The sequence below is a fragment of the Pleurodeles waltl genome, chromosome 2_2, assembly GCF_031143425.1.
Source record: "Pleurodeles waltl isolate 20211129_DDA chromosome 2_2, aPleWal1.hap1.20221129, whole genome shotgun sequence".
Taxonomy (NCBI): domain Eukaryota; kingdom Metazoa; phylum Chordata; class Amphibia; order Caudata; family Salamandridae; genus Pleurodeles; species Pleurodeles waltl.
The window spans coordinates 207,893,386-207,920,764 of NC_090439.1; the positions used below are offsets into that span (position 1 = coordinate 207,893,386).

General features: G+C 47.2%; 1 protein-coding gene across 7 annotated transcripts in view; it reads right to left on the minus strand.

The window, feature by feature from the left end:
* TRIO (trio Rho guanine nucleotide exchange factor) overlaps positions 1-27,379 on the minus strand; it is a 3,522,386-nt gene that overhangs the window by 2,036,662 nt on the left and 1,458,345 nt on the right. For all 7 annotated transcript variants that reach the window (XR_011200906.1, XM_069219639.1, XM_069219640.1 and 4 more), the window contains exons 22-24: positions 21,917-22,111; positions 21,499-21,614; positions 19,306-19,372 (exon numbers count right to left, since the gene is read on the minus strand). Coding sequence is in view for 6 of the 7 variants with exons in the window: in XM_069219639.1 (XP_069075740.1) it covers positions 19,306-19,372; positions 21,499-21,614; positions 21,917-22,111 (378 nt within the window). In the remaining variant the exon portion in view is untranslated. The remainder of the gene's footprint in view (positions 1-19,305; positions 19,373-21,498; positions 21,615-21,916; positions 22,112-27,379) is intronic.

Consider the following 27,379-nt stretch of genomic DNA (forward strand, 5'->3'; position numbering starts at 1 on the left):
TTTATTTTCTCCTGCAAAATTGACACTATATTGAATTTGGCATTATCGTCACATGTTTCCTAAATTTATGACTTTGTTGTCTTCTTACCTTGTCGAAATATATTGTTTATATTTGGGGCATGCTTTTATATTATTGGAACCACTTGCTACCAACAAGGGGAGGGTGTAGTGTGGTTAGTTTTACGTATCCTTTGCGCATTAGCTTCAGGCTTTAGGCCTTTGTGCACTTTGGCCTGAATGTATTTTATTCATTTGCTGACAGCTTAGAACCTCTGTGCACTTTGCTCTAAATGCTTTTTATTAGGCTTCGTACTGTTATTTTTCAAATAGCCAGTTCTACGGTGTTGTTTATTATTCATATCACACTGTTTTGCCTACTTCAGCACTGGAGTTCTCCATAACATATTCACTCTGTGCTTCAGTCAAGGATACAGTCTGGTACATTGCCGATAGACGTGGTAGGAGTTTAGATTTGGCATTCCTGCGTAGGGACATTTTGTGATCACAATGACATGTTAGTTATAAAATCACTTCCTTGTCCCAATACATGCAAGAGGGAGATTCCGACCAGAGACCCACAACTAGACGCTGACTGCCTCGTTGCAGATGCTGAACCAGATCACAGGCCTTTGCTCAGGTATGAGAGCTGATGTCTCCCCAGTGATTCAGAAAGGCAAGCTAGAAGCTTAACATGCTGTGCTCTAAACAGAACAAGCAGAGGGAGAGTAGAAACTATTAGGCACTATGATAGCTTTGTTCTTATGTTTTACTCTCCTGGTGACTATTTCAATCCTACTATGTTGTATTGTTCTGATTATTGCGGCTCACGCCTTATTATCTAAAATACAGTCGTTTTATTAAAACATTATATAAAACTTATACTGTCTTTGTCATTTGTATATGAGATCATATTGTAAATGAGAGAGTTGGTTTGGATCTGAATGACCACGACTTCCCTGAGAAGTTCCAAAGATGTCATGCGCTCGGCTGCCTAATCATTTCTTCCCCGTGGGAGAAATGAGGCACTGCTAGTTAGCCGGAGCAAAAACCGGATTTAGGGTGACAGAGTTCTTTACAAGTGGGTCAGACTCAGTCCCCCACACCGTTATCGATCCTGCTGCCTAGAAATCCAGTAGTCTCATTTAGGATAATGAGAGCCCACGCGACAATGTATTATGCCACCCTGGGGACCCCTCACTCAGCACATGCACACTGCCTCACAGCTTGTGTGTGCTGGTGGGGAGAAAATGACTAAGTCGACAGGGCACTCCCCTCAGGGTGGCATGCCCACCTCTCACTGCCCGTGGCATAGGTAAGTCACCTCCTCTAGCAGGCCTTACAGCCCTAAGGCGGGGTGCACTATACCACAGATGAGGGCATAGTTGCATGAGCACTATGCTCCTACAGTGTCTAAGCAAAACCTTAGGCATTGTAAATGCAGGGTAGCCATAAAGAGTATATGGTCTGGGAGTTTGTCAATTGCAAACTCCACAGTTCCATAATGGCTACACTGAAAACTGGGAAGTTTATCAAACTTCTCAGCACAAAGAATGCACACTGATTCCAGTGTGGGATTTATTGTAAAATACACCCAGAAAGCATCTTAGAGATGCCCCCTGAGTACCAGTCCGACTACTAGTGCTAGGCTGACCAGTTTCTGCCAGCCTGCCACAACCAGACGGGTTTCTGGCCACATGGGGTGAGTGCCGTTGTCACTCTGTGGCCAGGAACAAAGCCTGTACTGGGTGAAGGTGCTTCTCACCTCCCCCTGCAGGAACTGTAACACCTGGCGGTGAGCCTCAAAGGCTCCTGCCAGTTGTTCCAGCACCCCAGGACATTCTAGCTAGTGGAGATGCCCGCCCCTCCGGACACAGCCCACACTTTTGGCAGCAAGCCCGCAGGAGATAATGAGAAAAACAAGGAGGTGTCACCTACCAGTCAGGACAGCCCCTAAGGTGCCCTGAGCTGAGGTGACCCCTGCCTTTAGAAATCCTGCATCTTGAGTTTAGAGGATTCCCCCAATAGGAATAGGGATGTGCACCCCTCCTCTCAGGGAGGAGGCACAAAGAGGGTGTAGCCACCCTCAAGGACAGTAGCCATTGGCTACTGCCCCCCTGACCTAAACACACCCCACAATTTAGTATTTAGGGGCGTCCCTGAACCCAGGAAATCAGATTCCTGCAACCTGAGGAAAGAAGAGGGACTGCTGACCTGCAAGCCCCACAGAGACGACGGAGACACCAACTGACTTGGCCCCAGCCCTACAGGCCTGTCTCCAGACTCAAAGAACCTATACAGCTACGCATCGGACGGGGACCATCGACCTCTGACTACTCGGAGAACTACCCTGAACATAAAGAACCAAAAACTCCCAAGAACAGCAGCACTGTTCAGAAACTGCAACTTTAAAGCAACTCTCAAAGAGACTCTCCTTGCCAGCGGAAGCATGAAACTTCACACTTTGCACCCGACGCCCCCGGCTCGAGTTCAGGAAAACCAACACTGCAGAGAGGACTCCCAGGTGACTCCAATGATGTGGACACCCTGAGTTGACCGCCCTGCACCCCAACAGCGACGCTTGCAGAGAGGATCCAGAGGCTTCCCCTGACTGCGACTGCCTGGTAACAAAGGAACCCGACTCCTTGACCAAGCACTGCACCCGCAGACCCCAGGACCGAGAGGAACCACCTACCAGGGCAGGAGTGACCAGTAGGTGGCCCTCACCCTAGCCCAGTCAGTGGCTGGCCCGAGAAGCCCCCCTATGCCCAGCCTGCATCGCCTAAGTGACCCCCGGGTCCCTCCATTGCTTTCAATAGCAAACCCAACGCCTACTTTGCACACTGCACACGGCTGCCCCTGTGCCGCTAAGGGTGTGTTTTGTGTGGCTTGTGTGTGTACCCCCCAGTGCTCTACAAAACACCCCTGGTTCTGCTCCCCAAGAGCGCAGGTACTTACCTGTAAGCAGACTAGGACCGGAGCACCCCTTTCCTTCATAGGCGCCTATGTGTTTTGAGCCCTCCTTTGACCTCTGCACCTGACCAGCCCTGTGTTGTTGGTGCTGTGGCTTTGAGGTTGCCTTGAAACCCCAACGGTCGGCTGCCTATACCCAGGAGACTGTGTAAGTGCTTTACTTACCTGAGAAAACTAACCAATACTTACCTCCCCCAGGAACTAATGATTTTTGCAATGTCCACTTTCAAAATAGCTTTTTGCCATTTTAACCAAAACTGTGTGTACTACTGTTTTAAATCAAAGTTCTATACTTACCTGTGTGAAGTACCTTGCATTTTATGTACTTACCTCAAATCTTGTGGTTCTAAAATAAATTAAGAAAATATATTTTTCTATATAAAAACCTATTGGCCTGGAGTTAAGTCTTTGAGTGTGTGCTCCTCATTTATTGCCTGTGTGTGTACAACAAATGCTTAACACTACCCTCTGGATAAGCCTCCTGCTCGACCACAACACCACAAAATAGAGCATTAGTATTATCTAATTTTGCTACTATCAACCTCTAAGGGCAACCCTTGGACTCTCTGCACACTATCTCTCACTTTGAGATAGTATATACAGAGCCAACTTCCTACACTCCCTGCCACTCACCCTCGGTCAGACATATGTAATATGGTGCTTTGCAGGTTATAAACAGAGTGATTAACTCCATTCTCCCTAGTATAGTATTTAAAAGCCATGTATTAAGCCTATCCACACTGTTCTCAGCCATTGATCAATCTGTCTGTGCGTTGTGTATGCACCCCTACAACAAACCTATTCTCCCCCCCCAAATGTCCATCACCCTTACACAGCTACGGAGAGTCCTCCTCCCCAAGGATGGCCAGCTCATGCATCATTACGCCCCATGAGAGAAGGTCTTCTGTTTCCTTCTCATCCTGTCTTTTCCTTCTCATATACACCTCTTCTGCGCCTGCTCATTCCAATGCTTCTTTTCCCAGGTTTTTATCGAGAGTAGGGGGTGGGAGTGTCGTGCACTCAACCAATGTAACGCAATACGCCTTTTTGTCGCTACAAGGCCTAATTGAGCTCATTTCCAGATTAGCTTTTTTGGCCCTATAAGGCAGTAATACCAACAAACACTGCTTAAGTGTGAATGCAATCTCCCACCCTGTGACTTTGTGTGTGCCAGTATTTCTGCCCAGTATATTTTAATTATTGAGTCAGCATTCGACTGTCTGCAGCAAGCAAAAGATCTGGTTAGGTAAATATTGTGTAGCCTTCAAAGGCAGATCATATTAACATAATTATATTGAACCAACTTAAACCTAGTGTTAAGTGCAACATTTCTTACTGTTTTATGTCTTTTACTCCACTCCCTGGTAATAATAGGCTCCTTATTGGCTTGGCGCCAGACCTCTTTAAGTTGGAGAAGTGGCTACAGCCTATCTGCCTGTGGGGCACGATATATGTGAGCAATTAGTTTGCGACCTCACGCCATGGCGATCAGTGTTTGCAGCGTATGTGAGGATTCAGGAGCCTCTGGTAATGATGGTCACAGCTCTCTCGCAGTGGCTACAATCTTCGCATATTGCAAAAACTGTCCTGTACCGAGTCCAAATTTATCTGTGGCATCCTGGACTGTTACAAAGCACCCTCCTCGTACAGGTCAGAGAGCATTAAGCACACTTCCTCCTTCCATTTCTTGATGGACATTGTTTGGACAATCTGCACAAAGGGGTGTATGATCCATAGATCAAGTTTGGGAATGAATGGTGCCTGGCACAGTATCCATCGCACCAGTCATTTCCACAGTGTACATAGCAGTTGGATTATGTGGGGAAGTGTATCACGTACACCCACACCCTGCATCAACAACTGACCCAGTTGGTGACCCTCATGTGTACCAGTGAGCAAAGACCTTTCCCAGCTATTATCAGCGTCCAAACAGTGGATTGCATGTTGAATCTGACCTGCCAGATAACATACCTCGAGATCCGGGAGCGCCATACTTCCCTTATCCCACCCTCTTTGCAGCATAGTCAGCCCGATCTTACAACATTTACTGGCCCACAGCAAGTGCACCAGAAGTTTATCTAAGTCTTAAAAAACCTGGTGAGGACATTCGTATATGGAGCACTGAGGGGCATACAAACATCTGGGCAAAATAACCATTTTTAGTAGGGAAATATTGCCTCTAAAAGAGAGTTGTAGGGAGTTTCTAAAGCCTTTTGCTGGTTGAAGGTTGCAGATGACACAGCCTTTGTTCATCTCATGAATGCCTAAATTTTTAACACTATAAGTTTTCCAAGGAATCCCCACCTCTGGCAAGCGGTGTGAGAGCACGGTTAGCAGCCGCCCTATGGTAAATATAACCAATTTCATACTGTCATGTGCAAACCGGAAAGCTTACCAAATTAGTCCATAACCTTTAATAGGATAGGGGCTGAGTATCCCAGCTGGCGAAGGTACACCATGGCATCATCCGCATGTAGCGAAACTATATGTGCAGTATGGCCCACCTGGATGTCCTACCCCCTCAGTACCTGCTGTACACGACAAGCCAGGAGCTTCATTGCAATAGTAAAAATCAGAGGTGATAAAGGGCATCCTTGTCTCGTCCCGCGTTGTAGATGTATAACTTCAGACACAAATCGTTCTGTCCTAACTCTCTCCACTGGGTGAACGTATAATAATTGCACTCATCGAATTAAACTCTCACCTAGCCCCATTTCCTTGAGTACCTGGCAGAAATATCCCCATCCTATTGAGTCAAACACTTGCTCGATATCAAGAAAGGCGAGGGCACAGAAGTATGTAACACATGGGTTAGGCGGCGTATATTACATAAAGTATTTCTGTGAGGGTTAAAGCCGGACTGATCAGTTGTGGCAAATATGGTAGTAAACTCAATGCCAGGACATGGCTAAGAATTTATTGAACGACATTCAACATAGATAGCCGCTGCTAAGATTGCGCCTCTAGGGGATAGTTCCTTGACTTTGGGATCATCACAATGAGAGATTTGCTCATGGTATCAGAAAGCACCCATCTCTCCAAGGCCTCATTATACACTGTTACCAGTTTATCTACTAAAGGCCCCACAAATGCCTTGTAGAATCCTGCTGGTATCCCATTGCCTCTCAGCGACTTGGCCATCTTCAGTGTTTCCAACAGGGCTCAACAGTTTCAGATTAGAGGGGATCCCAGAGTTTGCCGCTCCTCAGACCCAAGCCGCGAGAGGTGCAAATCCGCTAGGAAGTCCGAAAGGGCAAGATGATCTGTCTTGTCGGGCGTCTGATATACACTCCGAAGGTGGGCTGTGAAGACCTTATTGATGACCTTTTCAGTGGTGACCGTCATCATGCAGTGTTAAAATTGGGTGAGGTCTGGACTCAAATTGAACTAAGCGAGTCAGCATTCAACTCACCCAGTCCTCCTTCATATACAGTTGTCTACGACTAGTATGTCGGACGTGCTTACTTAGTTGATCCCATTTCTCGCAATTGTGCTGTCTGTCCCACGCAGCCATTCCATCAGGAGTGTAAATTTGTGCCTGGTCAAGGAGCATCAACACATTTCTCTTCCTGAATTAGCTATTTCTCCATCACCCACTGGAGGCCCACTGTTGCCGCCTTACACTCACCCGAGCCATCATTTTGAAGGCTCCCCATTCTATTGCTCAAGTCCCTGCAGATCCCCAGTTCTGAGCACAGTAATGGCATTTAACACGAGTATGCTCGCCCATGAGGTGATCCACTTGTTAGGTCCGTGCTTGCCTGTAGTTGTGCAAGGGTTGCCCTCATATCTGGCTTAGTATCTTGGGGGGGAGGAGGGGGGGGGGGGGGGTGGAGGTCTATCTATTTCTCCATTCATGACACACATTTACGAAGCAGAACCTGTGACCATCTAGCATACCTGCAAATATAACATACCTTCCTTCCAAGTCCACCTGAACAGGATCCATCTGAGGGGTTTATAGTGTGACCCTTTAAGTGATGCGCAGACATAGGCTCAGTAGTTCAGCTGGTTGAAAACCACTGCTCAATTGTGGCAGTTTCTAAAAGCACCAATATGCATCAGAAAGTTATTCTCTACACAACCTTGTGAAATGGAAACATTTCTCCATGATGCCCTCCTGCAACTCCAACTCCCTCCATCACATCCACAACACCCCTAATTAAACTGAACAAAGAAAAGAATAAGAGAAAAGCAGAAAAGAAAGAAAGGAATTAACACTTAAGAAAAAAGAGCTAGTATGGATACCAAGTCCTCTGTGAGTCTCAAGGCCCCCAAATAGGGGCCCAGCAACCCTTGAAAGCTTTGTTCCACTGTGTCACCCGTCTGTGAAGCCTAGAAGTACTGTGGTCCATTTACCTTGCATCTGCGCTATCATTAAGATTGTCAGGAATCTCTTACAGTTGAGTGAATAAGTTCCGTAGGGGGACTGTCGATAGTTCTGTTTGTAACGTTCTGTCTGGGTGGACCAAGATATGCCCAGTGTCGCTTCCGGCAGAGAGTCCATATCTATTTGAAGGTTCCCCTTTATTTCTGTTGTCTGCATCAATGGTCAGGGCCATTCTTCTGACCGCCCGCTGGAAAAGAGTCCCAGATATTCATACCATTCCATCACTGCCTGTGGGGTGTCGTGGAAGACAGCCTTGCTGTCATATTGGATCCTGAGCTTGGCAGGGAACATAAGGCTATAGCGTATCTGGTGCCCCCTCAGCAGTCTTTTAATTGGCATAAAGCTTTTACAGAGTTCCTGCACCCGGGACATATAATCAGGAAATATCAGGTTTTGGTGATTCTCAAACTGCAGAGGTGGGTGCACACATATATGTTTAAGTATAGCATCCCAAACCCTGAAATTCAACAGGCCAGCAATCAAGGCACGGGGAGGCGAACTTGGCTGCAAAGGGGCAACCAGGGGCCGGTGGGCCTGCTCAAACATGAAGAATTTGGAGAGACCCTTTAGCTTCAATATATTTACAATCCAGTTCTCCAGGAATGATTCCGCAGATTGCCACTCTGCCCATTCTGGGAAGCCCAGCAAGCATATATTATTTTTGTGTTAGCGTCCTTCTGCATCTTCCATGCATTTCCTCCATCTGCACATTGCTGCACTTGAACCACACCACAGTTGATTGTAGTGACTCAACTTTGTTTTTAAGGATGGTAATGTCATTTTCTGTGGTAGTCACCCTTCCAGATACCTTCCTCAGACAGATGTGGCTGACATCTATTGTAATCGCTTTTATTTTTAGTTCCAGGACAGACCTGGTGCCCTGTATGGCTGTCAGAATTTCTGCTGTGGTCCTTGATTGGTTATTGGCCTCTGCTGAGGTCCTCTACCCCAGGGTTGACTCCTGCTGTCCCAGGCCTTGGACCGTGTAGTGATCAATCCTGTTGGCTTGTACAGATTTGTTGGCTTTATCTTTGCACATTCTGACAGGACTGCTCAGCTGGGATCCTCTAACATGCAGGAGAGACCAAGAAATCACCAAACCCCGGAACCCCTAGATCCTAGATGTGCCGGTGACAGTCATGCGTCCTGCAGCTGGTGTCTGGCAGGTCTGCGCTTCCATATGTTGAGCAGCCATTTCCACAAAGTCAGGGCCCCCTCCCGCAAATCCCACCAGAGTCAATGAAAGACAGGGTCCATGGCTCACAATGGTCTCAGGGGTCCCCTCTCACTATAAATGAGCGTGTGAGAAGTACTTATGTGTCTCCTATGGTCTGTGAGTAGTATTGTGTACCGCCCTGACAGGATGCTTTGCAGATGATCCTGGGCAAGTGTTAGTGGGCGTGTAACCAACTGATCCAGAGAGGGCCAGGGGGCAAGGGGGCTCCAGCATTCACACGAAAGGCCGCTGCCCCGATCCCACAGCGTGTTCCAACAGGCCAAGGGGCTGTGGCATCAGTCACACTCCCCGCCTGATAAGGCCCAATAACAGTTTTGCCACAGCAGCAATTGCACTCCACTCAGCAGTGCTCAGTGTCTCTAGGGATGCAGAGTCTCCAGTTTTGGGCCCCCAAAGGCATCTAGGACCCAAGATGAAGTAGGATGTTTCACTTCACTGCGGGGACAGTAACAGGGCATGTCTACTCGGCCATCTTGCCAGGCCAAGCCCCTCATGTGTGAATGGTACTTAAGACAGAAGTGAGCCTCTGAGCAGGGAGAACATAGGTAATGTACCAATGGATTAGAGGTAAGTAGCTAATGTTTTCTTCAGGATCGGATATTTCATATATTCATACACTTGAATCAAAATAGTAAGTAGAGCATACCATTTGAATAAAAGTGGACAATGCTCAACTTATTGAAACATGTTAACTAGAAATGCTGGTTCTACTAGAGTCGGCTACTGCAGTCAAATCTAAGCAATAATTAAAGTATGCCTGCTTTTCCACTTGGCAGTCCAGCAAATGTCCTGTAAAAACACTCTAGCACAGAGTACCTCTGTCTTGGGCATGCTTCTAGTGGAATAAGCCCTTGCTCAGCCCTGGAGCGGACGCTTTGCTTGATTGTGACAAAAAGTGAGACAGGCAGAGAACCAATGCTCAAGGATTTGCTTGGCTAGTGAGCCGCCTCTCTTGAATGGTCAAATGAGACCATTACTTTATTGAAAAACTTTCCTCAGTTTTGTTCATGTAGAAACTGATGCCCCTGTTGCCATCTAGCGAATTTAAGGAACTTTCCACATCAGTACAAGGATTAAGAAGAAAGACAGAAGGATAACAGGTTTATTCAAGTGGAAGTCTGTATAGACTTTCGGCTTAAACCTTGGATTTGTCCTAAAAAAATGCCTGATCTATGGTGAAGCAAAGATATGTCTCCTTTACAGTGAACACCTTTAACTCTCCAAATTACCTACCTAAAGTGAAAGCAAGCAGAAGTGAGTTTTTCCATGAAAGGAATGTCACATGCATTCTTTGAAGGGGTTCAAAAGGCGGCATATAAGCTGGCTGAACACAGTATTCCACTCTCATGAAACAGGAGGACACCTCTGGAGTAAAGACCCTAAGAAGCTCTTTCATTAACAGCTTCATAATCCTCTGTGAGAGTAAGGATGAGAAATAGTGTCCAGTCCTCCAGAACCTGGAAACTGGTGGGCCGAAGTCCTCGTGCAGAGGTAGTAGTCCTCCTAAAGAAGGTTCAGTAACAAGTTTGGGTGAAGCCCAAGCTCTGTCACCCTCCCCTTCTATGCATGCCCAAAGCCCATGAGCAATGGGGTTTGACTGTCAGCGGAGGGTAGGATGCAGGGCTTTGAGAGAAACATTTTACATAAGTCACAACAACATTTCTTTTGAGTGGGAGAAAGGCAATAAATACATCGATCATGAGGTTCATATGCATAGATCTACCTTCGACCAGTGTCTGAGGAGGACTTAGATCTTTTTTCATTCTAAGCCACAGTGTAACTCAGTGACAGTTTCCCCCGGCTACTCCTGAGATGGCAATCACAGAAATCCTCTTAAATACAACTCATAGTGTGTTGCAAACTGAAGACAGGGCTGGCAGAAATCCAGGGAGAGTGAAATACATAATAAAAAAGTCCAATATAACCCAAAACATAGGATAGAGTAGAGTTCTTCTCAGGGACTCTCACACAAGATATGCAGTATAAATATGATCTATGGAGGACTCAAGAGGTGGTAGGAGAGCTCAGCACTTCCACATTATTGTCTGAAGTTCAGGTTGCTTTACATGTGGTGGATGGCTTAATAAATAAACACTATGGCAATTTTAACACAGTTTACTGCTACTTAGGGTTACTGGGGACTCCAAGCCTGACAACAGAGAATGACTGAAGCATGTCAATATATGATGAAAAATCCAATGCTGAAGAAACAATGGAAAACATTGTCACTTAACAGGAGATCAAAATGCACATACACAAAATGCCCTTGCTACATTGGTTGCTATCACTACCTACCTGATTGTGATCACTTGTGAACCAACTAGAACTGACACATGATACAGTAGATGCAACTTCTGTAAACCTTCATTAAGACATTAACGCACAGCCTTCAATGTTTTCCATGTTCTCATTCTACAACTGTATCTAGAAAATGTGTATGTCTGTTCAGCTTAATTTTAGCATGTCAAAGTACCTTCAAAGTTAGATCGATTACAACTTGTAGGTGTCAGTAACTAAGGCTTAATGATCGAGAGCGGAAAGGTCAAACACTACCAATGAAGGAAGTCATCAGTCAGAGAGGGACAGAGCCAGTCAGGATCAAGGGACTCCCTAGGTTAGCTCTGCAACCCTCCTAAAACAGCAAGGAATCGAAGCCGGTCTGAGGTAAATAGATACTGAGAAGGGAACATGTGGAAGGGGAGGGGCACAAAGAAGCAAACAATCAGTTGTCTATACTGGGTAGTGAGATTTACTGGACAGTCACCGTGTAGCAATGAGGAAGGTACCAGAGTAGGGTTCACACAAGTCTGGTTGAGGTGAGAGTGCTCAACAGATTACTTGCCAGCACAGTCTCTCATGTCCACTTGTGACAGTTGAGTAGCTCCAACTAACTAAAGGTAGAGCATCTTTTAAGTTCAAAATTCTACCTGATTAGGTTGGGAGAAGTTGTCCAGTTTCTTGCCAGGACAAGCTTGTCCTGCTCCCAGCAAGCACTGCAGTGTTGATAGCCATGTGCCAGCACACAAGAGGTGTGCTCATGCAGGATACCTGTTTAACCTTTCAGAGTCCCAGGAGATGAAATAGAGATCTGCATTCTTTGTTTCGATTGATAACAATCACCTTCTTCCTTCCTATCTTCATTTAGAAAAAAGGTCTTATGATCACCAACAAGTAACATCAATGACCGGTGTAGCGGAAAGGATCACAATCACTTATTTCCTTGGACAACTTTTTATGTGTTTGCCATGTATATATAGATAGCAAATATTAGCTTTAACCAAAAAACAAACTAACAAAAGGGATACCAACTGTTACCAGCAGTCCTCAAAAGGTTACATGAAAGGCATCATACCTGGGCTCTGATCAGTATCAAAAAAACTTAATTATGGTGACATTGCCAGGAAGGACAGCCTCCGGACTAGTGGGTGGGGATACCAGTTTAAGAGTCTCTCTTATCTCAGTGGTATCCACTGGTGGCACTGGACTGCACCAGATATATAAAATGTGTGTTTCAGAGTTGGGGGTCCCTACAAATTATCCAAAAAGATGCAGATAATTTCTGTCAAAAAAGGAAAATATGGCCAGAGCAAATAGCTAGAACATCTGTGGACTCTGATCTTCAAAGTCAATCTTGTCCAACTTCTCCTTGGCACAACTTGAAGTCAACTGCATCAAGATCCACCACCTACCTTATTTTCTACACCTTAATAGAGCATGGAAAGCCTGCACCTGTCATTTTGTTCCTAACTGACTAAATAATACAGGCACAGGCAAGGAGTGAGCAAGAGGTGTCTTTCTCACATCCAAAAGCAAAGGTGTAAAAAAATGAACAGAGGCCAGTTACTTATACTTATGGCTGCAGCTAATCTGACAAATTTCACAATGCCACTCTATACCCCAGAAGCCCAAGAGAAGGCCCTCTTAAACAACCCAGCAGAGAAAGTCTTGCCATTTTCCTGCACAGTGGGCACATCAGGTTGAGCTCCTGTTGAAATCATCATGGTATGAAGAGATGATGATCGCAGCTTAGAGGAGTGGGAGTGGTGAATGCAGTTGCATGCTCCAGCGGGATAAGGCATTGACAGCATTCTAATAATACCAGCTGTGCTAGAAGAGTGAAGCACTGAAAAGGTTCCTCACATTAAGAGTAGCTGGTGCAGAATGGCTCCTGGAGCCCTTTTTTCTGATGATCCGAAGAACAAGTTACTTACATTTGGTAACACTGTTTCTGGTAGAGAATCTATCTAGCCAGACGTTTCTCACCTTCTGAATAATCCCCTGGTGCCAGACTGTATACGGAAACCTTTCAGGAGTACCTATGCATGCCAGAAGGTGGAGCCTTGGTGCTCCGCACTGATGCTGTTCCACTTGGGAAATGAGGTGCAGGGCCGATATCAGTTGCTTTCAAGACAGTCTGCATCTCCAGACGTAAAGCCACAAAAGCAAATTGGTAGACAGTGTGCAGATTCCTAGATTTGGGATCTTATTAATGGGTAGAGTCCAATTAAACAGGGAGGATTGGTGAGGGATCTGCGGCTAGATAGAATCTCTACCAGAAAGAGCATCACCGAAGACAAGCAACTTGTTCTTCTGATAGAGACTTCTAGCTGCAGATTACTCACCATTTGAATAGATACCAAAGCAATACCTGTTCTGAGGTGGGACTGGGAATGGACTCAAACCAGAAGGTCCTGCAGGGCTGAGGGGTTAGCAGCCCCTCTCGCCAAACTAGGCTGTCCATGCAACTGTACTTCTTGAACATACAGAGGGACACCCACGTAGCAGCCTGGCAAAAGTCTAGGGCAGGGACTCAGCGTGCCAACACTTTGATAGCAGCTTTGCCTCTGGTAAAATGAGCATGCAGTCCTCCTGGAGATTCCTTTTTGGCCAGTATGTAGCAAATCCCAATACAGAGCACAATCCAGCTTGAGATAGATCCCTTCTGGACTGACTTGCCTTTTTTCACTCCAGAGAACCTTACAAAGAGCTGATCGTCCACTTGGTGGTCGTTGGTACGATCTATGTATAAGTTCAGCGCTCTCTTGGAGTCCAAGCGATTTAGTCTCTCCTCCTCTTTATAGGGGTAAGTGGAACACACAAGATCAGCAAGGTGATGGTTGGACCTCTGTGGAACAGCATCACATCTTTTGGCAGGAAGGATGCCAGAGTCCAGTAGAACTAGTTTGCCTAGAAGGAGAAAGTTTAGGGTGAGTTGACACAAAAAGCCTGAAGTGCACTCTCATGGCATGCCGAGGTGATGGCAATGGGGAACTCAATCATTACAGTAAGGAGTCATAAACGTCTGATGTAAAGTGGTTCAAACGGAGGGCACATCAGAAAATTCAGGGCTAGATTAAAGTTCCATTGCGGCATGACAAAGGAAGAAGGGTGAAAGATGTGTTGCATCCCATTCAAAAATCGCACAACAACCAGTACTGCTGCAAGCCACAAATCTGTCCCAACGATAGGCTTATACAGTTTTCTTTAAGGGGTGCTTGGCTGCCAAAATGTCATCAACCATCTCTGGAGAGAGGTCGAAGGTGTTCAGCTGTCACTCCTTTATCTCCAAGCAAAGATGGAGACTGTTGCTGTGACAGCAAGGACTCCCGGAGGGGCAGACTGATCAGAGGGCATATGCTTAAGGCCAGGAGTTCTGGATACCATATTCTCTGTGCCCTAGAGGCACTAGGAAGACTTGGGCCTGGTCTGTCTCGATCTTCAGAACACAAGGCAGGAGTAGTATTGGTGGAAACCAATACAGGAGTCCAGAGTTCCACTGAAGGCATAATGCGTTTCCAAATGAAAGACACCTCGGAAACTCCAACGTGTAGAAGTGCTGCTACTGCACGCTTTTGGCGGTGGCAAAAAGATTGAGCCAAGATTCACCATATGTGTGGAAGAGAACTTGCGCCACCTTTGACCTTATAACCGCCACCCACCCGGCTTTGGCAGCTGAGCTTGTACACCCTGCTATTTAATTATCCTGCCAAGTGGTTCACCATCAGGAAAACTCCTTGGTGGGCCAGCCTTTTCCAGAGGCGCAAGGCATCCTGACACAATGTCCATAAACCTAACCTGTCCCGTTTGTTGCAGTATCACATGGCGTTCGTGTTGTCCGTGAACAACTGTAACAGGCTCCCCTTGATAGATGGAAGGAAGGCTTTCAATGCCAAGCAAATGGTCCTCAGCTCTAGAAGGTTGACATGGAGAGGTTTCTTATCTCCAGCCCTCTCAGGGGGCTGCCCCAATCCAAAAGAAATGTATCAGGTAGCACTGTCAGTTCTGGCTAGGCAAGGGAGAGGGGTCTGCCACTAACCTAATCATGATCCAGCAACCACAACTGCAGATGTTTTGTAGGTTCCCCTGAAATCTGAACGAGATGGGGGAGGTCTCCTTAATGTCGAGCCCTCGGAGACTTCAGATCCCACTGCAGAGCCCGCATATGCCACCTGGCGTGCACCTAACATGCTCAACCTGAAGGATGCAGGAGACCATCAGTCCCAGAAGCCTCAGAGGTGACCTCACTGAAATCCAGGACTGATTCTGAAAGATCAGGAACATAGCCTGAATGTCATGGACTCTTTTCTGGGAGAAAGGCACGAAACCAAACTGTGTCCAGAATGGCTTCCCAGGTCCTCCCCTGGCACCAGCACCCTCTGTACAGACCCTTTGGCCATAAGGACTTGCACTTCCTGCCATGAAATGGAGAGCTGGTCCTCTGTCAGTCACTGACGGGCGGTGGAAGGTGCAGCAAAGAAGAAAGAAAGAATAAGGCATATCCCTTTGAATAGCCTATAGGACGCACATGTCAGATGTGATCACTTGCCAGCTTGGTAAGGATTGGTGGATTCTGTGTCCAAGTGAGTGGATATGTCCCTGCAAGGGCATGCTAAAGAACTTTGGCAAGAGGAGGTGCAGGAGGAACAGTATGCTGGGTGATGTGCTGACCTTGGCCACAGTGAGCACCACTGCCTCTACTGCAAAAGTGCTGGGTTCTCGATTGAGCCTGGATGGGTAGGTGGTAAGGGACGGCTCAACCAATCTGTGAAACAATCGATGGAACTTTTGGGGAGTCCCATTAAAGGCATGTTAATCAGGAAGAACTGGACATAACCGAAGAACCCAGTTGATCGCAGCTACGCAATGCAGCGAATGGTAATGCTGGTGTCTTCGGCCTGCCCAATGGAATTAGTAGTGTCCACACCATATCGAATTGTGAACTTGAGATCATCCCAACTTGCCGGACAGAGTACAGGACGAAGGTATTAGGGCCCACCAGGGAGTAATTGTGCCAACTTCTCACAATGGGTGCTTGAGTAGCATCCCAACAAACAGCTGGTGTTATCAGGGCCAAGCTGGTAGAAGAAACGACGGCTGCTGAATCTTTCCACTCACTTAGATTCTCTGTCAGGGGAAGCAGTGGGAAAAGTGTTGGGGTCAGAGCGACTTGGCCTACACCATTAGGCTTTCTGGTGAGGGGTGCTGCAAAAGAGAAGATGGGTTGCCAGGAGCAGGGTAATTTCACCTGGCAATTTGTTGATTGACTGTGGAACCAGAATAAGCTTTGGCCAAAGCCCCTAACAAATGTATCTGTCAGTGCCTTGTTAAATGGAAGAAGGGACTCAGAAGATGTTTTCCATGGTTGGAGGGCTTCCAGCAAGGCATTGGTTTAAACATCCAAGGTACAGAGCTGGAAGTCAAGTACTTTGGCCACTCTGTGTGTAACCATGGCGTAGGAGGCAGATTCCTTTGTGGCTGGTCCAGGGGATAAAAAAAAAGAAGAAAAATCACCTGCCTCCAGGGAGGTATCGAGGCCACTAGTCTCCTGTAAGTCTTTGTACCTGGCAGGGCTGAGGGAACTCATCACCCTAGTGACAGTTATTATCCGGATCAGTCCCAAAAAGGGAATGCAGACAGTGTTGTTGATTCTGTGGTAATCCAAGTGGGAGAAGTAGCGCCTCAGCCAAATTTGGGTGCGACATCAGTTGAGGTCAGATTGGCATCAGAGAGAACAATCGAATCTACCTCCTCAGGTGGTGAAGTCAGCGTTGATGTGCCAGGGGCCAGCGTGGTTCATGCTGCCAGAAGCGGATTCGGAGCAAGAGCCATAGACAAGATAGGCTCAGAGGGCCCAGCTGGCAACAGCGCAAAACCCGCTGGCAGTATCCAAGGCCCAGATGGAAGGCCTCTCGACTCCTTGGGGCCCAAAGGTGCACCAGAGGTAATCAACAGGGATCCAAAGAGCTGAAGAATGACTGTGCAGAACTCTTCATTGTAATGCAGCTTGTCTGAAGGCCTCAAAAACTAGGGTTACTGAATCGGCTCCAAAGTTGGTCTGCTTCAGGAGCGAAATTGAGAAGGATGGCACCATCCACATGCTTGCTCAGACGAATGTGAGTGGCACAAGGGAGTGAAATCCTGCTATGATTTCCTGTGTTTCTTGTGCTTAACAAAGGACTTGAAGCATGACAAAGATCAACCTCTAGAAAGGCTCTGTCGACTCCGGGAATGGGACTGAGATCAAACCTTAGACGGCAGGCGTGACATGGAACAATCTTTGTGCGGAGGCTTCCTATGCTTGGTGATGTCCGTACAGGGCTTCAAACCAAACATTTGAGTGGGGACATCCCTTGCACACTGAAGACAATCTGTGGAAACTTTTGAGGAAAGTGTCTGAGAGATTAGAGGATCTCTGGATCCACATCTTGTGGTGCAGAACGAAAGGAAATGACGTCTATTAGTGGAAGTAGCAACTCTATAGGCCTCACATGTCATTTCTGGAGTGGAAAGGCATCACTGCGGAGCCGGCACAATGCCATCTTCTGGCGCGAAAGGTACAGCTGAAAAGTTTCCGGATCCAGTCTCATGCCTGGGGAGTATTCAAAAGGTGAAGAATCTGCAACTAGAAGTCTCTATCGGAATGAAATGTCTATGAGCAACAGGTCACACAGTGGGGTGGGATTTCAAATACTACTAACCCCTATAAGCTGCCACTGAGCAAACCAACAAATTATTTACTTTTGGTAACACTCTTTCTGGTAGGTAATTCCATCTAACCACAGGTTCCTCACCTTGGGAATACCTCCAGGCGCCAGACTTGATCCAGCAATATTTCTCAGCGTTGCTCTCAAACACCCGAAGGTGATGCCGTGAGACTCCAAATCGGCTTCGTCCTGCCCTGTGACATCAAAGTCATATATACGTGACACCCATCCGCACTGACTTCAGTTTCTTTTTTGACTCTGCGCTATCGAACACAGAGCTTGTATGGATCTGATATGAGAGTGTGCAGATTCCTAGACTGGGCATTTTCGATGGAAAATAGGGCTTTTCACAGGACAGGGAGGTAGGAAGGCAGTCAGAAATGACAGGATAGATAGTTTCCACCAGAAAGATTGTTAATGAAGGCAGGAAATTTGTCCTTCCGATGAATGCTCCTCACTGCAGATTACCTTGTAAATATAGACCAAAGCAGTACCTTCCAAGATGAAGGGTCAGTGGAATGGCTCAGATCATAATGTTCTGTAGGCAGAGCGAACTAAACGCACTCATATATCCTATCTGTCAAGGAAGTAGTGTGTGATGGAAGGTAGGACGAGGCCAACACAGTGCCTCATGATGGCAGACAGGAACAATGTTGAAAAAAACCTTCAGATCCAGTCAGGCATCTGGGAAGGTTAACAAGTTAGGAAATCTGCAGTTAGAAGTATTGATTACAAGCCTCCACGCTAGCACCTGCATGGCATTGGGGCTTTCATTAACAATCTTCAAGTGCCACTGTATATGTCCTTTAATATATCTTTTCAAATTACCATGATGGAAGGCACAACTGAGTGAGGGCACAAATGGGCTGTGACATACCTGGCCCATGCAGGGTGACATAGGCCTAAGAAGCTCCTTAGGAGTTCATTGGGTGTTAGGATGGAGCAAATCTAGATCCTGTCTCCTCCACTAATATCCTCCACACCACCAAATCGCCTTCTATAAAGAACAGTTGGGTTGCTAATAGTAGAAAAGACAGATATGTGAGATTCAAAAACACTCACTGGGAGCCTTGTTAACATCTGGATGCAAAACAGTAGCACTCAAAAACGAGGTTTGCAAAATTAAGGAACCTGAATTTGTAGCAGTACTTACTGCCACGCATGCATCTTCAATTCAGGCATGGTAGTTCACCTTGGGCATGAAATGATGAATCCAGGTAATGTTAAAAATATGCCAATTAGCCAAAAGGAATGTCTTTGGAGAAGCCGAGAACAACAACAAAGGGCACAGCAAAAAGCATGTGCTCTACTGGGAGTTTGATAAGAGGTGTTTGTCTTGCAGTGCTTACAGCAGTGGCAGTCAAGAGGAGCAGGGCGAGGATGTTGCTGTGACTGCATAGGCTTAAAGCTCTTACAAAAAGAGCACATGACTTTAGCAACTGCTTAAGGTTGAGGGCTATCAAACTCAAATACATTTTTGCAAATATTGAGCTGTTTTGCTCTCTGAGAAATAACAAATTGAAATGTCAAATACAGCTACCGATCAGGTATGTTTAACTTATAATACAAGCTATTAGGGAGATTTATTTTACTCGATTAGAAAATATTCCAAGTTAAAAACAAAAGTACTGGGGTAAGGAAGATGAACAGCAACTGAAAAAACACACATTTACATGTGTTCACCGCAACACCAACTTAATGAAAATATTTTTGTGAAAACTTACATCCATACATTCCCGGAGATCTCTTACATAGGCTTTTTCAGTTTGGATCAACTCAGCCATGATGAACCTACAATAAGAAAAAAATTGTTTACAAATAATGTTATTTGCACAGAAATGGTAGTGGTCACTCACAGCCTGTTACCATTCAGGTCTCTAACGTGGAGGTACACCTTCAGAATTATAACTCTTAACCAAGTGGTCCTACGCTCTTTGTTAAAAGGCTATAAAATAACAGCACTGTTAATCAAAAGTAGCATGCTAAGCAATGTCACACTGCTGTCAGTCATACCTCAAGTTTTAAATTGTTCTGTTAGGAATAATTGGAAGCATACTGATTGGAATCCAAAATGCAGTGATATCTTTTAATCTACAAAAAGAATATCTCATGCAAGGCTATACGTAAGAGGCACAGGCACTGTTAATCAAAAATTAGCCTTCTGAGCAATGTCACATTGCTGTCAGTCATACCTCAAGTTTTAAATTGTTCTGTTAAGAATAACAGGAGGCACACTGACTGGAATCCAAACTCCAGTGGTATCTTTTAATCTACAGAAATAATATTTTTGGAAGACAATAGATAAGAGCCTAACTATCTTGCTTATCGCATGCAACGGATTTTAACAAGGGTTGCAACTTCAGCCAGTCCTAACATCCTAGATTCCTTAATTTTACTAGTAAACTTTCTGTGGAGGGTGCCTTGCACAATATTATCAATCACATTGGTCCTAGGTTGCTATGATAAGGGTTTCATGCATTTTTAAAAACATACACTTGAATGCCTCAAATACCTGTGATAGATCCTCGCATTGAGTGGTAGACACCACTGTATTGCAATACCATTTACACAGAGCATCATGCTCCCGAACTGAGACTGAAGCATGCTTGCAGACTGATAGCAGGCTACTCCTTTGGACAACATGGATGAAAAAGTGTGTCTTTCATGTGGTCAATACAGGCAGTATTTTGATGTTGAGTGTGCGGCCCACAGTGCTATGTTCTTGTTTTTAATAGTTGTGAGAGAAAAAGGATGTCTAAAGATTAGATGGCTGTATATGAATGAATATAAAATACTTGAGTGCAGTTTGATCTGTGTGTGAAGTGTTTCGGTGCCAAGGGTGTATGTGCTGGTGAGCAGCACCATAAGACTTGGGCAACAGTAACAATTTGTTAGGGATGGGAAAACTGGCACACATTTAAAAAAAAAAGCTTTGCCAGATTCAAAAAGATCCCCTATAGAACTTTGATTCGGATATTCCCATTCCTAATGCTCAATGCTTCATATCCCAGAATGGGAGTGCACTGCTTGGTTCAAGCATTGTACCCCGGGTATTGTTCCCCGTTACTACCCTATTTGGGGCCAGGATCGATGATCTGGAATGAATAACTCACAGTAAGATAAAATCCTGGAGAATTTAGTACCTGTGACATACACATGCACTTTCTAATAAATAAGAGTGCTTTTGTATCCTTTGTAAAATCCCATTTGACAAGAATAAGACATTCATGAGACATTCTAAATAGGTTCAGTAGATGCGGAAGATATGTAGATCAAGGGTGATCACTACTACCACCAATTTGTGTATGCTTCCGTCTTACCCATATATTTTCAATAGAGATTTCAGGACACAGTAGCACTTACTCATGGCAAAAACTCAGTCAGAATCAATAAATGAGGACCAGTTAGATTAATTTTGCAAAAAGGTTACAGCTTTGAGAACAAATTACTATTTGCAATTTTTTTAGTAAATTGTTTTAAAATTGGAAAACCGTTACTTTCCTTTCCTTTCAGGTACTTGATTAAATGTTGTGCTTTCTCATTAATGCATCAGTTTGGACATTTCCTTATTTTGTCAAGCATGTTATTTTCTATAACTGTACGCATTATTCCTTCACTATTCAAAGACCAGCTTTAACCGCGTAACCTCTATTTCTAACCTCTTTTTGTTGACAAAACACAAACACCTTTAGGCAATCATACCTAGGCCAGTCCTGACCCAGTTTTGGTGCTGTACTCTGTGCTCTGCAGGATTATGAAGACCCTACAAAAAATACGGAAATGTATTTTCCTCAGCCAATACATAGTGTATCTCTAAGACAAAGATGCTATTGCTACGGGCTTCCTCATATACACACCCACAATTGCAAAATAACTCATTTGTTATTGTAAATAGAGTGTATGAAAGCACCCCGTACTCTTTCCTGCGAGCAGACTTTCTTTTTTCCTCATTGAGTTCATGGGTGGCATCACGCAACTTGACATCAGACCCAGGAGCGCTAGCTGGAATAATGTCTAACTGCAGACTTTTGCTCTGTTTTAGACAGAAAAGAAAAAAGATATTCATGATAAACTGGAAAATAGATACAAATAGAGGCAGTGATGTAACAGATTCATCGCACTTTGAAAGCAAGATTCGAATACGGCGATGGGGAAACATTCAACAAGCACAAAGGACTTGCACTCTGTATTCAGCCAGCCAACTACTCAACATGTTCAGAACAACACGACTGTTTTAATGGAAAGATGTCAACAACTCTGCCATAATATACGCAGGTACACAGCAGTTGGGTCTTAACCAGATTTCAATGATTATGACACAGGTGCTCAACTCACCGATTTATTGGAGTCTGTAGAAATTCCTAGTGCTTTCTCGAGTAATGTTCTGTATTTCTCCATGCGCAGGAAGAAATCTCTATATCTCTTGTCCACTACAGTCACACATTTTTTAATTTCCGCTGAATGAGCATGTCCCTTTTCACAAAAGCCATCGGCCAACTGTATCAACAGTTTTACCCTCTCTTTGGTTTGCTGAACAAATAAAGATAAACTAATTTTAAAGGGAGTCCACTTGTTAAGTAAACCAGATGATATCGGCATGAAGTTTGTCGATGTAAAATCACATCACATTTATACTGACTGCATTAAAACATCACTATAAATGCAAGCTTAGTATACCATATACAGTTAAAGTACTAAACATTAACTAATTTCAGAACATTGCGTGTGCTTGTTGCCACTTTATCTATTTTGGTTTCCAGGCTGCACTTTTCAGATTCAGAGCGGTTGATACAACATTACTGTCTCTTAACATTGCTTATTCTAAATCTAAATAATGTTTGCCTTACTCCCCATTATTATATTTCTGCACCTTGTCCACACGCATTTCGAACATCACAAGCTATCCTTTAAAAAGTCATACCCCTGCCATAGAACAGTAACTAATATTCTGCTGCACCTCTTTTAATACCGCCAACATGTGCATGAATTGACATCCCGGCCTCTCCAACTAAAGATCATGCCTAACTCCTATTAATTTAATCTACCACTTGGAAACTTGAGTTGATGTGATGAATGGCATGCGACTGATCCCAAAAACCAATAATAACCAACAGAGAAAAAAAGTAACCTAGGGTTGAGGGTCAATGGGATGCGTGGCATAGCGTGCTTTAATGCTTGTCCAGGGCAAGTAAGTGCAAAATATTGCAACTACAACCCAATATATAACCCTCCTGGACAACTCTAATTTTAATACCATAATACTTTGTGGTCAGACAGTCGACTGTAGTTCATACAGGCTGCATAATAATTCAGTTATATTGCATAACAGTCTTACATTCACATAAGACAAAATTGCTAAGGGTCCTGGCCATCTCTCAGTAATGTACCAGCTCACAGGATTGAACCACTTATCACCAACTGAACAGTCATGGAATAACTGAAGAGATGTGCCATATGCCACTGGCCAACGGAGCACTTTAATTTAGTCCATTAGTCCAGGTCCCAGCAAGTTACATACTATGACGGCTATTTGACAGCTTACAATGACAGATACAGGATTTACCAAAGTCCATCCCAGCAGATTTCTCCACCATTTTTCCCCTCCAAGCTATGGCTATTGAGGACTGTAAATTTTAAACAAAATATCTCAGAACGGGCAACTGTAGGACGTTGGCTCTCTATATAGTGAACTATAATGAATTACACAGTGCAGATAGTCCAGTCAATCCCCAAAGATGTGCAGAGGCAGAAATAGATAGGTCTAGAGTTCTATTTGTAGTACTGTGGGCGAGCACTTGTACTCACAGAGGCAATAAATGAGACATACACAAACATAAATCAGAGACCAATTTAGAAAAATAACAGTTGCTTTTATACATGTTTTGAACGAAAGATTGTTGTTACAAGGTTAGCAGTTTTCAAATAAAAAATACTTAGCTGTTTCAAAAATCAACAGTGCAATTTTCAGAGTCTTCGATGTTAACCTATGGAGGAAAACAAAGTTGCAGTTTTGCAGGTAAGTACACGCCTTATGGTCCCAGGCTTCGTAGGTTTCGACTAGCACTGGGCAAGGTTCAGGTTGGTATCCAAGGTGCATGCCCAGAGGCACGCACGGGCGGCTGGTGGCAGAGGATGAAGTTGAGGTCAGTGCGCACTGTCAGTTAATAGAGGCTAGGGGTGCAGTGAGTTGATACACTGCTCACAGGTGCCGGTGGGTGGGGGCAAGACAGGGACAAAAGTCGGGCAGTTCAAGGCAAGACAGAGACAAATGGGGACAAGATGGGGACAAGAGACTGGCAGGTGGGGGCAAGATGCAGACAAGTTGTGGGCTGGATAGGGACAAGGGTCGGGCGGGTGGGGGCTGGAGAGGGACAAGGGTCGGGTGGGTGGGGGCAGGAGAGGGACAAGGGTCGGGCGGGTGGGGGCAGGAGAGGGAAAAGGGTCGGGCGAGCGGGTGGGGGCAGGAAAGGGAAAAGGGTCGGGCAGGCGGGTGGGGGCAGGAGAGGGAAAAGGGTCGGGCTTGGCAGGAGAGGGAAAAGGGTCGGGCGAGCAGGTGGGGCAGGAGAGGGAAAAGGGGCGGGTGGGGGCAGGAGAGTGAAAAGGTGCAGGCGGGTGGGGCAGGAGAGGGAAAAGGGGCGGGCGGGTGGGGGCAGGAGAGGGAAAAGGGGCGGGCGGGTGGGGGCAGGAGAGGGAAAAGGGGCGGGCGGGTGGGGGCAGGAGAGGGAAAAGGGGCGGGCAGGAGAGGGAAAAGGGGCGGGCGGGTGGGGGCAGGAGAGGGAAAAGGGGCGGGCGGGTGGGGGCAGGAGAGGGAAAAGGGGCGGGCGGGCGGGGGCAGGAGAGGGAAAAGGGGCGGGCGGGCGGGTGGGGGCAGGAGAGGGAAAAGGGGCGGGCGGGCGGGTGGGGGCAGGAGAGGGAAAAGGGGCGGGCGGGCGGGCGGGGGCAGGAGAGGGAAAAGGGGCGGGCGGGGGCAGGAGAGGGAAAAGGGGCGGGCGGGCGCAGGAGAGGGAAAAGGGGCGGGCGGGCGCAGGAGAGGGAAAAGGGGCGGGCGGGTGGGGGCAGGAGAGGGAAAAGGGGCGGGCGGGTGGGGGCAGGAGAGGGAAAAGGGGCAGGCGGGTGGGGGCAGGAGAGGGAAAAGGGGCGGGCGGGGGCAGGAGAGGGAAAAGGGGCGGGTGGGGGCGGGCAGGAGAGGGAAAAGGGGCGGGCGGGTGAGGGCAGGAGAGGGAAAAGGGGCGGGTGGGGGCAGGAGAGGGAAAAGGGGCGGGCGGGTGGGGGCAGGAGAGGGAAAAGGGGCGGGCGGGTGGGGGCAGGAGAGGGAAAAGGGGCGGGCGGGTGGGGGCAGGAGAGGGAAAAGGGGCGGGCGGGTGGGGGCAGGAGAGGGAAAAGGGGCGGGCGGGTGGGGGCAGGAGAGGGAAAAGGGGCGGGCGGGTGGGGGCAGGAGAGGGAAAAGGGGCGGGCGGGTGGGGGCAGGAGAGGGAAAAGGGGCGGGCGGGTGGATTGCAGGAGAGGGAAAAGGGGCGGGCGGGTGGATTGCAGGAGAGGGAAAAGGGGCGGGCGGGTGGGGGCAGGAGAGGGAAAAGGGGCGGGCGGGTGGGGGCAGGAGAGGGAAAAGGGGCGGGCGGGTGGGGGCAGGAGAGGGAAAAGGGGCGGGCGGGTGGGGGCAGGAGAGGGAAAAGGGGCGGGCGGGTGGGGGCAGGAGAGGGAAAAGGGGCGGGCGGGTGGGGGCAGGAGAGGGAAAAGGGGCGGGCGGGTGGGGGCAGGAGAGGGAAAAGGGGCGGGCGGGTGGGGGCAGGAGAGGGAAAAGGGGCGGGCGGGTGGGGGCAGGAGAGGGAAAAGGGGCGGGCGGGTGGGGGCAGGAGAGGGAAAAGGGGCGGGCGGGTGGGGGCAGGAGAGGGAAAAGGGGCGGGCGGGTGGGGGCAGGAGAGGGAAAAGGGGCGGGCGGGTGGGGGCAGGAGAGGGAAAAGGGGCGGGCGGGTGGGGGCAGGAGAGGGAAAAGGGGCGGGCGGGCGCAGGAGAGGGAAAAGGGTCGGGCGGGTGGGGGCAGGAGAGGGAAAAGGGTCGGGCGGGTGGGGGCAGGAGAGGGAAAAGGGTCGGGATGGGCGGGTGGGGGCAGGAGAGGGAAAAGGGTCGGGATGGGCGGGTGGGGGCAGGAGAGGGAAAAGGGTCGGGCGGGCGGGTGGGGGCAGGAGAGGGAAAAGGGTCGGGCGGGCGGGTGGGGGCAGGAGAGGGAAAAGGGTCGGGCGGGAGAGGGAAAAGGGTCGGGCGGGCGGGTGGGGGCGGGAGAGGGAAAAGGGTCGGGCGGGCTGAAAGGAGACCAGCTGACACTTTGGCCCAGGAGGAGGAGGGGCTGCACTAGGGCACGGAGCCCTTTAAATTTCACTTTAGCGCTCCCGCTCGCTCGTGGGACGCGCTGAAAGGAGACCAGCTGACACTTTGGCCCAGGAGGAGGAGGGGCTGCACTAGGGCACGGAGCCCTTTAAATTTCACTTTAGCGCTCTTGCTCGCGGGATGCGCCCGGGCGAAGCCCGGGCCAAGGGCGGGCCCATCCTTGCCCGTCATTGCCAGGAAGAGGCAGGGCAGGGCCTCCCCCCTGACATCCCCCTAAAGGATCCTGGATAGGCACTACATGGGAGTTTGGATGCCCGAAGGTACTGTTTGGCACTTTAATCCTTGTTCTGTAGTGAATGGACTCGGCTTTAGGTTGAGGACCCAAATTACCAGCTTTTAATTATTGTTATCAGGCTAGGTTAAATTTTCATATATCGCCGTAGCAATCGCACCTTTCCTTTCTTCCCCGCACATTTTTGGGACATTGAACTTGGGAAAACTTTTAACTCCAACTAGGATGGGGAAGAGGAAAGCTAGTGGCAATCCCACTGAGCAGGGAGGGGCAAAGAAAGTACCTCGGCACTCTGCTGAAAACTGTACACTGTCCCAAATTGACGTCCTCATAGAGGAAGTGGAAAGTTTGTTAGCTACCAAACCTTCAAAATCTCATAAAAAAGGTGGTAACAATACTACGAAGGATATAAAATCTTTCTTTACCCCTGTGGGTAGAGTACCACAGGCACCTAATTTACAGGTGCCTAATCTAGAACTCAATAGGTCAGGAAATCTCAATCATTCAACAGAGAGTTCTATTTTGTGTTGGCCCCCCCAATTGGGTGCTGTATCCCCTCTACTAAATTGTACTAATTGCTTTTCACCTCTCGCGTCATTGGTGCCTTGTGACCATGAGAGGAGTATCCTAAGGGAGACCGAGGAGACGTCAACATCTGCACCCACTCAGAGGGGAAATTCAGCGGAACAGCAACTAGTACAAATAAGAGCAGAAATATTGAGTCTCAAAGAATATCTTACATCCTTTAGCCATATGATATATGAGAAGTTGGATGGCATCTCGGCTATAGTTGGGGACATAAGGAAATCAACACCTAAATCGGCCTTTAATCCCCCGGTGAAGAAAACCCACCTAGCTGAACCATCCATGACAGAATTGCTAAGGGGGAAAAGGACCGAAATGGTAATTCAGAATTCACATGCGGGCCCAAGTACTCCTTCTGGTGTGGACACTTCCAATAACTGGGAGAAAACCAGGAATAGAGATGCAAACCGTGAGAAGCATAGACTTCAACTTTTGGATAAAAGATCAACAGACCCTGGGAGTATTGTTCCCCCCCCACAAATTGGTCATAGTGGACATGATATATACATGACAAATGTTCCTAAGCTAAGCAACGGGTATAATGAGCCAGGGGATTCCCTTATAAACAAAGTAATCCACTGGATAAGGGGGACAAA